The 15,778-nt window shown below is 39.0% G+C and overlaps 1 protein-coding gene across 2 annotated transcripts in view; it reads left to right on the forward strand.

Moving 5' to 3' along the window:
• Positions 1-15,778, forward strand: part of DNAH5 (dynein axonemal heavy chain 5) — a 214,577-nt gene that overhangs the window by 99,818 nt on the left and 98,981 nt on the right. For both annotated transcript variants that reach the window (XM_088023719.1, XM_088023720.1), the window contains exons 43-47: positions 2,400-2,641; positions 5,428-5,604; positions 6,020-6,221; positions 7,241-7,383; positions 8,131-8,265. In XM_088023719.1, coding sequence (XP_087879845.1) covers positions 2,400-2,641; positions 5,428-5,604; positions 6,020-6,221; positions 7,241-7,383; positions 8,131-8,265 — 899 coding nt within the window. The remainder of the gene's footprint in view (positions 1-2,399; positions 2,642-5,427; positions 5,605-6,019; positions 6,222-7,240; positions 7,384-8,130; positions 8,266-15,778) is intronic.

Consider the following 15,778-nt stretch of genomic DNA (forward strand, 5'->3'; position numbering starts at 1 on the left):
TGTCCTTCTAAATAAAATCCTTGGTGCCTATTTAGAATTAGTAGAACATATTCTCCATATAATACCTTAGCCAAGACTAAGAAGTCCTGAATCAGTATATTTGGCAGTGTTGAAATACTGAAATTATTGATTAGGGTAATTAAAATCCCCCCTCCCACCTTTTTGCTTTGTTGTTGTTACGAAGGAAATTATTTTTCTTTTGAATAAATATTTCTGTATCCCTGTGATATCTTAGAATAAAAGAGAAAGAAAAAGCTCTTACGGAAAATTGATAGTGTTAAATAAAGTAATTTTACTGTAACTATTTCACTGAATCTTTTAAAAATGTTACTTTTATTTAAGTACAGCCTATTTTTAGAAAACTGATTCTCCTATAAAATCACAGGAGGAAATAGGCTTCTTTGGGAAGAAAATTACATATATCAAAAATGAAGTTTATATGGAACTAAGAAATTCTGTTTAGGTGTACACTGGTGTTTGGTTGTCCTGTGAACAAACTTGTTAAGGGCTAGTGGTTCACTCTGAATATTCTCTTACTTACGGAGTCTAGAAATTGAACCCGGTGTTCCTGGAATATAAGCTCCGATGGAAGAGGTGATATTAACTCTCTTCCGATCATGTTTTCTCACGCCCGAATAAGGAGGAGAAAGGCCCAGTGAATGCACTTGCAGAAAGAAACAAGGATCCAGGAGAAGGGCAAGATATTTGGGCTATTTCTTTAGGAGTCTCTGCTTTGGAACAGTTTCTCCCAATAAGTGTTTAAGGTGGTGCCAACCCAGTTCTCAGTTAGGGAAGGGAGCTCATCAACCTAAAAATCAGTTGTCAAAAGAGACATGAAAACGTGAGATTTCAAAAGTGTGTTCCTATTTGGAATTATTGTTTTGTTGGATATAAATCAAATTTTGTTTCTGACCTTGTTTCAATAATCCTGTGTAAACAGATCCAGTACCCAGTGCTCCCAAGAATGGGAGCTCAGAGAGGTGGTTTTTTTCCTCCTTAAAGAAGGCAACATGCCTTTTCTAAGGGACTCTGGCGTTTAGATCATCATTTTACTTAAATTCAAGTCAAATGAGCATAATTAAGATTTTCAAAGCAGTTGACTGGACATAGAATATAGTACAGGTGTTACACAGTAAATAAAAACTAGAGTTAACAAACTTGGTCATGGTGTCAGTAAAGAGAAACTAGAGATGAGGAGAGTAAGAGGAACTATTAAACCAAATACCTAAATTTACGATGGCGTTGTGGTTGACCATTCTGCGGATGCTTGTCTCTTTCTTTACTTCCGAATATCTCCGTAAGTGACCCCCAGCAGCTTTTGTCCCCAGTGGTCCTCCAAAACTACTCTTTTAAGGACACTCATGACCTCCAGCTCGTCAGATATAAATTGTCAGTTCTCAGGCTAGTCCGGCTCTCATTGTACCTTGGCATGGTCGATCACTCCCCTTCTTGGAACTCTTCCCTCGCTTGGCTTCAGGGAAACTTTACCTCTTGGCTCTCCTTCTACCTCTGCCTCAAGGGGGGTCTGCCAGAGGGAGGAGCCAGCAAAGGAGACACTACTAGAAGTCTGACCATCAAAGTGACTCTGTCCTCAGACCTCCTGTTTCTGTCTACTTTTACTATCTAGAAGAAACGTACCCAGTCCGTGGTTTTTAAATGCCGTCTCTAAGCTGGTGGCTTCTACATGTTAATCTTCAACCCTGACCTCTCCCTTGAACCTCCAGCTCAACAACACTGTGGGATGTCTGTGGGACATCTCAAATGCGAGATGTGCAAGCCAGAGTTGATTCTGTGGTTCTTTCTGGCTGTCCTTCTGACTGTACTCACATTCTTCTCCTCCTTCTCTTCTTATTTACTAGGTTCAACTTCTTGCTCTTCCTGGGACACCCTATGCTTATACTCACTTTGAGACCTTTGCACTTGCTATTCCTACTGCCTGGAAGACTTTACCTTTAGATCTTTACATCTCTCCGTTCTCCTGAAATATATTATTGACTACCTTGTCCAAAGCAATGCCCCATCATCTTATCCTTCTTAATTTTTCTTATCTTGGATATTTCTTTGCTTATGGTTTGATTGAGTATCATCTCTACCCTTTAGAATGTATGTTCTGTGAAAGCAGGAATTGTCTTATTTACCACAAAAACCCCAGACTCTAGAACATAGAAGGTGCTCAATGAATATTTGTTCAATGAAAAATGACTTTTTACTTTGATTATGTGCTTTAAACAACTGGTATATAAAGAACTGGAAAAGTCCTATGTGATAAAATCATCATTTCTATCAAAGTTTAATGAAAATCACATCAAGTTATAGTACTTCTGCAAGTATAGTAGTTATGTGTCTATGTATATATGTGTACGTATGCTTTTCCCCCCACCTTTGGTGGAATATTTTAGGTGAGCATATCTGGATAGTTCTTGATGGTCCAGTAGACGCCATTTGGATTGAAAATCTGAATTCTGTTTTGGATGATAACAAAACTCTAACCCTTGCCAATGGTGATCGGATTCCCATGGCTCCAAACTGCAAGATCATTTTTGAACCCCATAACATTGACAACGCTTCACCTGCTACTGTCTCAAGAAATGGAATGGTTTTCATGAGTTCTTCTATCCTTGATTGGAGTCCTATTCTCGAGGTATGAGTGGAGTCTTTCTTTTGTGCACTGAAGGAGGAAAACAGATTGTAGAGCGCATGTTGATTTTTCTGCAGACCTTTGGTGTCATTGCACTTGATCGCTACTGTTTAAGACCACTCCTTGCCTGCTCTGGGATGTTGGAACCCTGATTGTCCCTTACAGGTTCCTTCAGTGTTCTGGTGTCTGTAGGTCTCCTTTCATCTCTTTAGACCTGTGATTTCCACTGTGGGTTGTGGAGTAGTTGCCAGGCCTCACTGAATCAGTAATCCCACCAAACTGTGAATAAGTAAAATTTAATTTGACCACTTTGGAAATTCATGACATTTTAAAGAGGTACTCAGTCATGTAAAGTTTGGGAGCAATCATCTTAGAATATCAGCTTTAAGAAAACAGTTTATTAAAATTCCATCTAAGGGAAAAATTGCATATAAGGAATTTTTATGATTCAGTAGTCATTAGTTTTACGTTCGTTTTTGGAAATAATGTTTCAGATAATATTTCCAGTTCATGAAAAGGTATATTATTTTCTTATCACCAATACATTCTAGAATATATTGATTATAATCAGATTATAATTAAATGCCTTGTATACGTAGATATTTTACTAAATAAATGCTATAAGGCAAAATGCTTATTAGATAAGCCAGATGTGAAACCTTTTTTGACATTGTTGGTCAAATTTATTACTTTATTTACATAATTTTTTGGAGATGATTTCGATTGAAAACTTATAAAATCATAATTTTTAAAAAAGATTATTTGAAAGAGAGAGAGAGAGAGTGATAGTAAGCACAAGAGGGAACACAAGCAGGGGGAACAGCGGGCAGAGGGAGAAGCAGGCTTCCCACTGAGCAGGGAGCCCGATGCAGGGCTTGAACCCAGGACCCTAAGATCATGACCTGAGCTGAAGGCAGACGCTTAACCAAATGAGCCACCCAGGTGCCCCCTAAAATCATAATTTAAATTAAGTAGATGTTTACTTTGTATTGTCATTAACTTTTGTGCTTCTCTTTCTCTATGAATATATCCTAACTTTTAATAATATCTTCTCAGAATTTACAGAAACCTGGGTTGAAAAAGGGTTTAGGTTTGGTTAAATGTGAAGATATGAATAAAGAGGGGATTATATAGCAAAATGATACTTACGTATAATTGGATATGTCACTAAATATGCTTCTAAAGATTTCAGATTTCACAATCAAATTATCCATCCATTAAGGAGAATAGAGGGCAAGGGTTCTGAACGCTGGCTTTGCAAGAATAATCATCAGTGACAGTTCTTTAAAATACAGATGATGGGGCCATACCCCAATCCTTCCAAATTAGAACCTCTGGGCTGGGGGTTGGGGGTAAGGTTCAGGAGTCAGTTTTTATTTTTGCTTTTGTTTTTAAAAGTACCACAACAGGTCCAGATTTGGTAACTACAGATACAGCGGCAAACTCCAAGTAAAAAAAGCATTTCTGTGATTTTCCCCAAATGCTTCACATTCACAAAGGCTTTTAAAAAATACTTCTACACGACTAGCTAATGAATATTTAGACTTTGCTATTTATGAAATAAGCTTCTATTATGTTCTATGTTGAGGATGAATAAGGTTCTTACATTAATGCTACACTTACCTAATTTTATTTTGTTAAAGTAGGCTCCAGACCCAGCATGGAGCCCAATATGGGGCTTGAACTCATGTCCGTGAGATCAGGACCTGAGCTGTGATCAACAGTCGGACGCTCAACCGACTGAGCCACCCAGGCGCCCCTTACCTAATTTTTTATATGCTTTTGAATAATGCAGTTTCTTCTCATGAATGGTTAGCAAGACTCACAAAGAATCAGACTGGAAGTGTTGAGAGCAGTCCAAGGCAGCTCTAGGGAGTTGCTAGAGGCAGACGGGTGGAGAACTTGTGTTCACTGGTATCTGTCAGCTCCTGGGAGCCAAGCTGATTACTTGGCCCTGTGTATGACATTCTTTTTGATTCCATCAACTCAAAAGGGCTATGTTCTGTTTTTGTTGCTGTGGCACCCTGGTAAATTCATGAATTGATGAATAATTTGGAATCAATATTTTATTGCTTCTGTTCAGTCTCTAAGAATGAGCTGATCTCTTGAGGCCGAGGGAACTTGCGTCAGCTTTAGAGAAATAGTGTGTGTTAGTGGTATTTTGTTAGAGATCACATGCGCTTTTCTAATAGTGGGTTCCCCAAGTGACTAAATTCTCCATTTTCTGGAGTATTCTTTGATATTTTTCTACATTGGTTATTAATTAAATTAGAAAAAATAAAAGGAAACAACTAACTTGATAAATCTTTTTTCCCATTTAAAACAATGTGGGTATGGATTCCCTTTATTCATCTTTTATTCCTTTTTCTTTTCCTAAATTATTTCTCTATATATGCCTCCTCATTTTCTTCTAGTATATTTTAATTAAGAGCTTAAGACTTTTTCTCCATCTTGGCTTCAAGACCTGAGCACATGTATAGGGTGGTAATAGAACATGTGCGTTTGAATTCCGTCCTTGGCACTCACCAGCTGTGGGATCCTGGGCACATTACTTCCACTGTTTGGGCCTTGGTTTTCCCATCTGTAAAAGGAAGATAATAATAACTCCTACCTCATAGTGTTATTTTGAGCATTAAAAGAGTTAGTGCATGAAAGCCCAGTTAGTATGGCCTGGCACATCCTATATGCACTATTATCATTAATTAATATTTAAAAAATTTTTGTTCCAAAATGGCCATTCTCCTGGTGTGCTAGTAAACTTATTAATGCATTAATCTGTAAATGAACAGGGTTTCCTTAAGAAACGCTCGCCTCAAGAAGCTGAAATTCTTCGTCAGCTCTACGGCACGTCTTTTCCCGACCTGTATCGCTTCAGTATCCAGAACTTAGAATACAAGATGGAGATGCTTGAGGCTTTTGTAATCATGCAGAGCATTAACATGCTTCAAGGGCTGATCCCTCCAAAGGTAAATTGCTCAAATTTCTAGAAATTTCTCTCTTATTAACAGAGCCATGTTGTGCAGAGAGTACAATATTTGAAATTGGTTCTGTTAGACCTGTGGTTGGGGGGAGATGTTTTAAATGTGCACATGCATCTTTTGCATTTTTCTCATTTCTGTTTTCACCAAAGAAGCCTTCGGTTTATAATTTAGTGGCAAATTCACTGTCATCTACTAAGCATCCAGATTTATTTTGGAGACCAGCTTGGTATTCCTCGAGATCAATTCTGTATTTGTTCCCGGTTTCATTCATCTTTCCCTTGTTATTGTCTTGGGGAAAACTGTTGTCCCTTTTACATCTTTGTTATTTTCATTGAAACCTCCAAGTAAAATGTCAGTTCGAGAAGCAGGCATTAAAACAACCAGTTTCTTTTGTGCTCAGGAGCAAGGTGTGGAGGTCACACCACAGCACTTGGGGAGACTGTACGTCTTCTCCCTGATGTGGAGCATCGGTGCCCTGCTCGAACTGGAGGGCCGACGCCGGCTGGAGCATTGGCTGCGTTCTCAGGAAGCCCTGACCTTGGATTTGCTGCCTCTAGAGGGGACGGAGGACACCATGTTTGACTATTACGTCTCGTCCACTGGTGAGGATCCTTGCTTCCATGGACTCATACACAACACATGGGAACAGTTTTTTTCCACTGGCTAATATTTACATAAGTTTTATTTTTCTAAATGGTAATTAAAACACTTGGCTGTAAAATTAAAATGGAAATTTTCATGTGTGGAGAAACCTAATTGTTTCTTTTTCGAAATTTTATTTCATTTGTGTTCCAAATGCACATCTTCCCCTTGTTAAGTATATTATTTACTGAACTTTTAATGAATTAAAAACAAACGAGGGGGGCACCTGGGTGGCTCAGTCGGTTAAGCATCTGACTCTTGATGTCAGCTCAGTGGGAAGTCTGCTTGAGGATTCTCTCTCTCCATCTCCCTCTGCCCTACCCCCCCCACGTGTGCACTCTCTCTCTTTCTAAAATAAATCAGTCAATCTAAAAATAAACATTAGAGAAAAATCTCCAAATCAGATGTTTCAGTCATTTATGTAATCAGGAATTTACATAAAAATTACGAAGTGCGAAGTATATATTTACCAAATATGTGTTTATCTATACGTCTGTATCCATCTATATATGCCTCAAGTTTATTTATATGTGCCTACATATATATATAAAGTACAGACATACAAAGCATATATATATACACAATATTTATATCTTTTATTTTTTATTTATAATTAAGGAAGTGTGTAATGAAAAGCTTGTGAGATTAGATATTTTAAGTGGTCTTAGGTACATACTACTATCACTGTATTCTTAACTTTTATACAGATGTAATTGAAAACTGACATGTTTAAAAAGAAAATTCCAGGATTCTTCTTCATATTTCCTAATAATAACACTTTGGAATTGTTCCTTGGGAAATTTTGACTCGGCTAACACATACTTCAATAGTACTTAGATCTATGGTTCTAATGATCTTCATTTTATGGGGAGTTTTTGAGAGATGGCTTCATGAGACGTCCAGGACATGTGCCTGTTCCAGTTAGGACTTCAGTTATTCACGGGCATGTGAGGATGTACATGTTCTCTGTTCGTCTCAGGTGAATGGAGGCACTGGACCACGTGCACTGAGGAATATGTGTATCCATCTGACGTCACCCCAGAATATGGCTCCATCCTGGTGCCAAATGTTGACAACGTGAGGACTGACTTTCTAATTAAAACCATCGCCAAACAGGGCAAGGTGTGGCTCTTGGACTTTCATTGACAATAGCATATTTTAAAATGTCACTTGAAAACACAAGGCATCTTGAATTTATCTTAGTATGATTTGGGTTGCTGTTTCGAGTAAATGAAAGTATTACCCAAATTAATATACTTCTTTTATTATTCTCGGGTAACAGTGTTAAGAGTTGAATAGTTGCAGTGCATGATCAAGTAATTATTTCTCACACAGTAGCTGAGAGAAAGTGAATTTGGACTTGTTTGTCCAAAGAGAAATCCTCCTTTCCGATGGCTGTGTGAGTTTGCTGGGGCCACCGTAACAAATCACCACAGGCTGAGTGGTTTAAACAGCAGACATTTCTTTCCCCCCATTTCTGGAGGCTTGGTGTCCACGACGAAGGTGTAGGCAGGTTTGATTGCTTCTGTGACCTCTGTCCTTGGCTTGCAGGTGGCTGCCTTCTCACTGTGCCCCCCATACTCTTTACCCCTGTGACTCCATCCCTGCTGTTCCTTTGTGTACGTGTGTCCAGATTTCGTCCTCTTACATGAATACCAGTAAGATTGAACTAGGGCCCACCTGAATGGCCTCATTTTCACCTGATCATCATCTCTCTAAAGATCCTATCTCCAGATACAGTCACATTCTCAAGTACTGGGTGTTAGGGCCTCAACATGTGAATTTTCGACTTGGGGGTGGGGGGCACACTATTTAGCTCATGCTCATGGTATTGCATTCCTTGGATTTCTTTCTCAACGTCTCTCTTAGGCTGTGCTGCTGATTGGTGAGCAAGGAACAGCTAAAACAGTCATTATCAAAGGATTTATGTCGAAATACGATTCTGAAAGTCACATGATCAAGAGTTTGAATTTTTCTTCTGCAACCACCTCACTGATGTTTCAGGTACTGGCTCTTTGGTATCGTTCATTAAGACCAAGTTTGTGATCAACTTTGGTGGCTCACCTCTCTTCACTGTGCTGCCTGTGCCCATGAGCTTCGTCTGCACTTTCCCAGCCACGAGTGTGCCTTCCATTATTCACCTGCAGTAGAATCTCTCCCTAGTTGGATCATATTGTATAATCTTAAATGGTGGAGCAATAAAAAGCTTATATTGGGTGTTAAAAGCCTCAGTAGTGTTAAAAATGTCTAGCAAAGCCTGTGAACACGTAAAATCCCAAACTGAAAGGGGTATCATTTATTCCTGCCTCCAAACCTGCCTGCTTTCCCTACCGTCTGCTTTTCTGTGGGGGTTAGTATTTTTCTAGGTTTTAGACTAGACACATGGGTCATCTTCGATGGGTCTCTCTTGAATCGAGGGCTCTTCGTGTCACTAAAGAAATTGTTTTCAGGGCGCCTGGGTGGCTCAGATGGTTAAGCATCTGCCTTCGGCTCAGGTCATGATCCCAGGGTCCTGGGATCGAGTCCCGCATCGGGCTTCCTGCTCCTTGGGAGCCTGCTTCTCTCTCTCTCTCTCCCTCTGTCTCTCATGAATAAATAAAGAAAATCTTTAAAAAAAAAAAAAAAAAGAAATTGTTTTCACATCTCCTTCTCTCTCTTCGTTCTCCCTGTCCACCTCTGCATAATTCACATTTTCAGGATCCACACCAGGGTATTAGCCTAGAAAGACCCCCAGCCGGTCCAGTCTAATTCTCTTCCAGTCTTGCTTTCATTCCTCTTCCAGTCTCCGGTTCTGATATTGCCAATTTATCTTGTTGTTCCCTGACTGAACATGCCACAGTGACTCCCATCAGCAATTGCAGGAATAAATCTTAGAGTTAGCACATTGAAGATTTTACTCTATCATATCGTTGGGGAGTAACAACAACAACAACAACAACAAAAATCCCACAAGTTTGCTCTGCTTTTGTCAATGGAACTGCCAACAATGACCTGGGTTTGCAGCGGTGGACTGGTTGTTTGCTCTTGTTCCCAAGTTGTCTAAGACCCTGTTGACACTGGGGAGGGAATCCCGTGTGCCCCCTCCGGCTTCAGTTGCTTTCAAGTCACCTCTCATATCTGCTAGAACATTAACACATTAATAAAAAGGACACATTTCATATATTGAAAATGAAAGGGAAATTTTTAGGAGAATCTCAACCCAAAGAACTTTGCTCTTGATGAACTTTGTTGTTCTTTAGCTGTTGGAATGAAAATATCAAAGAGCAATGAGGATAGTTGACAGCAGGGCTACACCGTGACTTCGTATCGCTTAATGTAATTGGTGACCGCAGAGTGCCGATAAGCTAAGACCATTGACTGAGTTTCTAAATAAGACTGTCAGCTACATTGTGCTCCTCTGTTAGAGATGGAGTTTTCAATACTGGCTAGCCTTCTGTCATACGAACGCCACTGACCGTGTGGTGGTGCGAAGGAAGGTGTGAACGGAAGGTCAACCTCAGATTGCAGAGACTCAGCTGTGGTATTTTTGTGTTTGGGGGATAGCACCTTAAATTATCCTAAGCCGTCAGGATGCTAACATTTTACACATTCCTTTCTTATCAACATTAGCCACATTCCTTTGATACTGTCTCACATTTAAAGAACTTTTGTTAGTTTTACTTTAGGAGAACATCCTCTTAAAGGTTATAATTTTAACTTTATTGGTGGATGCAGGTTTTAAAACCTCAAATCAAAGTGTAATTTTTTTCCCCATTATGTTGGGTAATTATCTAGCTATTCGCATTTCTTGAGACTGGATTACATCTTTAGGGTTGTAACGCAATTCTGGCAGTAAAGACCTGGACTTACTAAAGACTTCACAGGTGAAGGGCTCAGCGCCCCCACAAGCCTTCCCTCACTTCAGATATCAGCCCCATGCCTGGGTTTCCAGGCCACCAGCACTTCTGAAGAACTGGCTAGAAATTTAGCAGCTCCTATGACTCTCTCTCAGTTTCCATAATTCACCAGAGCGACTCTCAGAATTTAGGAAAGTACTATGCTAATGATCATGGTTTTATTATAAAAGATATGACTCAGGATCAGCCAAAAGAAGAGATGCAGTAAAGTCAATGGTTGGGAGAGTCCCGACTGTAAACATTCCATGTCCTCAGAATGCATTATCCTCCAGGGTATATCCCCAACCAGGGGGCTCACCTGAACTATAATCTCCAGAGCTTCAGTTGGGTTTTATTACATAGGTATGATTGATTGAATCATTGGCCATGTGCTTGAACTCAGTCCCAAGCCCCCTCCCTTCCTAAAAGGCCAGCTGATACCATGTGGTTCAAATCCCCAACCCTCAAATCACATGGTTGGTCTTTCTGGCAAGAGTAGTCTGAGAGACTAACAAAGAAAACCCTATTACTCAGGAAATTCCAGGTGTTTAAAGGCTCCCTCCTAGGAACCAGGGACAAAGGCCAGCCAAATTATTTAGTATGTAAGAAGACCTTGTCACTGTATTTTTATTAGTAACTCTTGGTGTTTATATTAGTAACTCTTGGTAACCTAAAGTACTCCTTTAAGGTGGTAAGGATCTGTAGGCTATGTTTCTTTAACAAGAGACATTTATTAATTTCCTGGAAAAAGGCATATTTTAGCTAGAAAGCAACTTGTTTGTTGACATAAAAATTCATAAACTATATAATAAATTTCTAGAAGTCATACCACATTGAAATATAATAATTAGGACAACAGTAAAGCAGGCTTTCAAAACACAAAAATCTGTATTCTTTAGGATCCCATTATCTGACTCACAAGTACCTTAGCCCAGTTCCTTCCTATGCTGGTGTGAAGGTGACATTGACACTTTACTGTTTCTTTTTCCGTTCAGAAGCATCATAGGATCATGTACTCTGTTTAGTGCCTATTTGGACTGCTGAGTATCCAAGCTTTCTATTAAGCTAGACTCATTAATTTTAGAAAGCTTTGAATTAGCCAAACTGCTGGAATTAACTTTCGCACTGTAATTTTCAGCCGTTTATGCTGAAGTGAGTTCTGTTGGAGATGAGCATTTGTCTCACGATCTCCCACTTAACTGGATCCACACGAAACTGAAATTGTAGATGAGAAGACAGACACTGTGCATCCCGTCTGTGGTACCAGGATGGCATGTAGTCCAGTCAAGGCCACACGTCTGTTTTTTGACAGATGTTTTCACTTGGGGTTCTTTTGTTTTTCCCATGGGGTCACATTCAGATTTTTCATCAGCAGGATGACTGACCCTATGTCCCTCTTTGTCTGGGGATAGTCTAGCTTACTTCCATTGTCTTGAACTAATAATTAATGGCATCTCTGTCACTATCAAAAGTGTGTTGTTTGGGCAAAAATTGTATGGTCATCTTATTGTTTTGGCTAAGGGAATTCAGTTGGTCTTTTAGAGAGAGATCTCAATTTTTTTCCAAAACAAGTATTATTTTAAGGGTTTTCCCCCCTATTTTAAAAAATTTTTATTAACACATAATGTGTTATTTGTTTCAGAGGTACAGGTCTGTGATTTGACAGTCTTACACTATTCACAGCGCTCACCATAGCACACACCCTCCCCAGTGTCCATCACCCAGCCACCCCATCCCTCCCACCCACCACCACTCCAGCAACCCTCTGTTTGTTTCCTGAGATTAAGAGTCTCTTATGGTTTGTCTCCCTCTCTGGTTTCATCTTGTTTCCCCCCTTCCCCATTTTTGAAAGTAATCTATACATATCTTAAAAAATGTAAACAATACAGAAAGATAAGAAGAAAGTTTCTTTACAGAATTTCTGAAAAGATTTATCTTTTCTAAAAATAATCTTAAAGTGTTTTGAATATAACCATCTTACAAATGGTTGCATAGCAATAGGTTTTGTTTTTAAAAAAAATGAGAATCATAGAGCTTTAAAAGAAATTCCACATTTTTTTCTTAGACTCAGAGCCACTTTTCCAAATGAAATCTTATGCAGACTAAGCTATAAAACAGGTAACCATAGATTTGCTTTGGTGGAATTGGGCTGGGCTCCTGAAATCCTTCCCAGCTTTATCCTTGCTTCCTTCAGGGGCCCCTATGATTGCATAGAATTCTTCTGACTCCTCAGAGCATAGTTTGAAGACTAGTTTCCAGAGAAGAATCATAGGCGATTATACATGAACATATTTTTCCATGGTAAAGCTCTCTAAAAATGTCAGGTTTTACTGTTACTATTAATGCAGTCAGGTGGAGGGAGATCAAGTCCTTATTTGTGTTCACACAGTTAGTTGGTACCAGAACCTGGTGAAAAACCAAGTCCCCATATGTTTTGCTGTTCACCCATATGCCTCCTTCCAATGACTTTTCTTTATCCACATTAATATTCAAATGACTGATTTATCACTTAGTGCAGTTGTTTTATTTTTAGCTTCTACTTATGTGTTATTGTATTTTCATGTTGTTTTACTTTTAAACATGCTGTTGAGCATTTTAAACTTTACTAATGTAAGACTGTTTTTATTTGGTTTTAGTAACTTATAATACAGGGGAAGATCTTACTTAGGCAGTAGGTGTCTTAATAAAGAACATAAGCTTCCATTTTTATCTTTTAGCTAAATAGCTGATACATAGAAGCCTAAAATTAAGCATATTTTATTATTTAATTAATTAATTATTTTAAAGAGCAGAAGGAAACTTTTATTATTCTGAGTTCTAAGGTACTGTAAACATGAAATAAAAACAGGATACTATAAAAAAATCAACATTTAGAAAACCAAAGAGAAGTTATACAAATATCCTATATTTTCTTATAATACCTTTCTAGTTTACTTTTTACATTTGATCTCAGAATATTTCAATTTAATTAGGTGTAATATGTATGAAAATGATTTAAATGCTGATCTATAGAGATAGGTATAGTAATAATAAAATATCTTTCATTTTTATAATGCATTAAGCTCATCAAGTGCTTTCACATATATCATTTATGGATAATACTCTCTTGTATAGATACACACATACATATATATGTATTTGTGATTTAAATATCTTTATATACACTCCCACTTGTGACCGTGCAGGTTATACAGATCTGTGATATGTCTTATTCACAGAGACAGTGGTGTGAATGGTAAACCCAAAAACTGGGCAGTGCACAACCTCCTCAACTGCACATGGCCCTGTCAATATCCCTTCCAATGCAGTGTTCCTCCCTCTGTGTGGTTGGGGAAACAGATGTATACACAATCAAGTATAACAGATGTGATAAATGCTAGTTATGGTGTAATCTAAGTATTGTAGAGCCCAGAGGAGGAAGGGAGTAGTTCCTTTAGGGGATGACAGAAATCAATGTAATGAAAGAGTTGACATTACTTGAAGAAATTCCATATTTATATTATATTAATATTATATTTTTTTAGGAATTATAGAGGCTGAATTTCTACCAAGAAATTAACTCAGAAAACTTGTTATCTCTAGTTTTAGGGCTCCCAGCTTAGAATGGACAAGGGCAGCTTTCCTTACCTCCATTCCCGAGTCTGTCTGGATTTCTAACCTCCTAGTTTTTATTTCTTAAAATGCCACTGTCACAGCTTGGGTTAACCTTGATATGCCATGTGAGTGTGAGATAGGCAGACAAGAAAATCAGAATCTTTTCTAGGTTCCATACATTGTTTAAGATGATGTCATGTGGACTACCGTTTTCTGATTTCAGAGTAAAGTTTTTGTTTATTCTTAGAGAACAGCATAAACCGCCCTTAGTTCAGGTCCTTGCTAGAGATCTCAATTTTATTAATCAATAGGTGAGTTGAGAGAAGCAACATTTATGGATGATCATTCATCTGAATCAATATTTGACAAATTGTGTTTGGCTGGCGCTAATCCTCAGAGATTTTTTTGGCTCAGAAATGGCTACTCTAGGAATATGTAAATAAGGATTCTCATAATGCACATGAGTCTGTGAGCTGAGCATCACTTTATGGTGTGTGTTTTATTGCTAACTGAATATGAATGAATGACGACTACGAGGGACCAGAACAAAGAGACTGAGGAGTGTTTAGGGGTGAGACTGGATGTGTAAGTGGGGACACTATGGAGTTCTTTATAAGTCATTCCTGGGGAACTGGTGGAGTTGTGTGGGGTTCCACTGTCCTTCAGAAGGTTCACTCTGGCTGCAGAGGGGAGGAAAAGATGGAAGAGATACGAGTGTCCTCAGAGAGACCCAGGAGGAGAGGGAGGTTGGGCTGGACCAGGTAACAAAAGGCAGCATGGAAGCAGCATGAGGATGGGTTCAGGTTGTGATCAGGAAGCACAACTGTTGTTGGCTGGATACGTGTGGTTGGAAGAGAGGGACAGAAGAGAGAGAAGAGAGTTACAGATGACCCCCAGGTTTCTTTTCCTCCTTTACTATGTATCAAATATACGTTTTTAAAGATTTATTTATTTCAGAGAGGGAGAGAGAAAGAGAGAGTGCAAGAGCAGGGGCGAGTGCAGAGGAAGAGAATCCTCAAGCAGACTCCACACTGAGCATGGAGACGGACTCGGGGCCTGATGTCATGACCCTGAGATCATGACCTGAACCGAAACCAGTAGTTGGATGCTTACCCGACTGAGCCACCCAGGCGTCCCTGTATGAATTATTTATAAATAAGTGCAGTGTGCCAGATACCTTTCTAGGCACTGAGGATGCAGTGATGAGCAAGATAAACAAGATACCTTCCCTTTTTACATTCTGGTGGGAGAGACAGACAATACTCAGAGAAAAAAATACACCTAGTTTTGTTAACTGGACTGTGGTTATCTCACCTAAAACAGTGGATGGTGGTCTCCCCTAGATGAAGGAGATCAGAGAGAGTGTGGGTGGCAGAACACTACAAAGATTATCAGTAGTTCTTCAGACTGATTTTTTTCTGCGGGGGAGACAAAATTCTGGATAAAATTACAAATCACACAAAATAGATAGTGTATGTGATTTTTAAGAAGTTTCCAGGACTTACTGGAGGAGGCAGCATTGAAGGGGGGGGGCAGTTTAAGCGGTCGTGGCATTAATTCCTATTAAGTCCCAGGACAAATAACAGTCCTCAGGCATGTCACTCTTCAGGGAGGAGATACATTCAATAACAATATTGAAATTATGAGAGAAAGGATATATTGATGTTAGATGGGTAAGTGTTCGGATGGGGCAATTGGGTCATTGGTGCCATTCTTTGAAATGAGCAGCCAGCAGGGAGTGCAGACTTTGGGGTAAGAAGCATTTATGTTTGGATATGTTGATTTTGTGATGCTATGGATCATCCATGTGGGGAAGTCCAGCTGGAGAGACCAGTCACATATATGGTTTTCCCAAACAATTCCCAATAGATAAATGATGGACTAGAACCTGTAGTTATTATATTTCAGGCCTTTAGAAGGTGTCCCCAGACTTCAAATTATGCATTATATAATGACTTAATGGGTAGCAATTCTAAAAACAGAAAGGTCTCATCTCCAGGGTCACAAGCTATTTCATTTTACTCCCTCCCTTGTTTTTGTTTTTGTCA

This window comes from Eumetopias jubatus, unplaced genomic scaffold, assembly GCF_037043125.1.
Source record: "Eumetopias jubatus isolate StellerSeaLion01/CBP00866 unplaced genomic scaffold, mEumJub1_p1.0 scaffold_5, whole genome shotgun sequence".
Taxonomy (NCBI): Eukaryota; Metazoa; Chordata; class Mammalia; order Carnivora; family Otariidae; genus Eumetopias; species Eumetopias jubatus.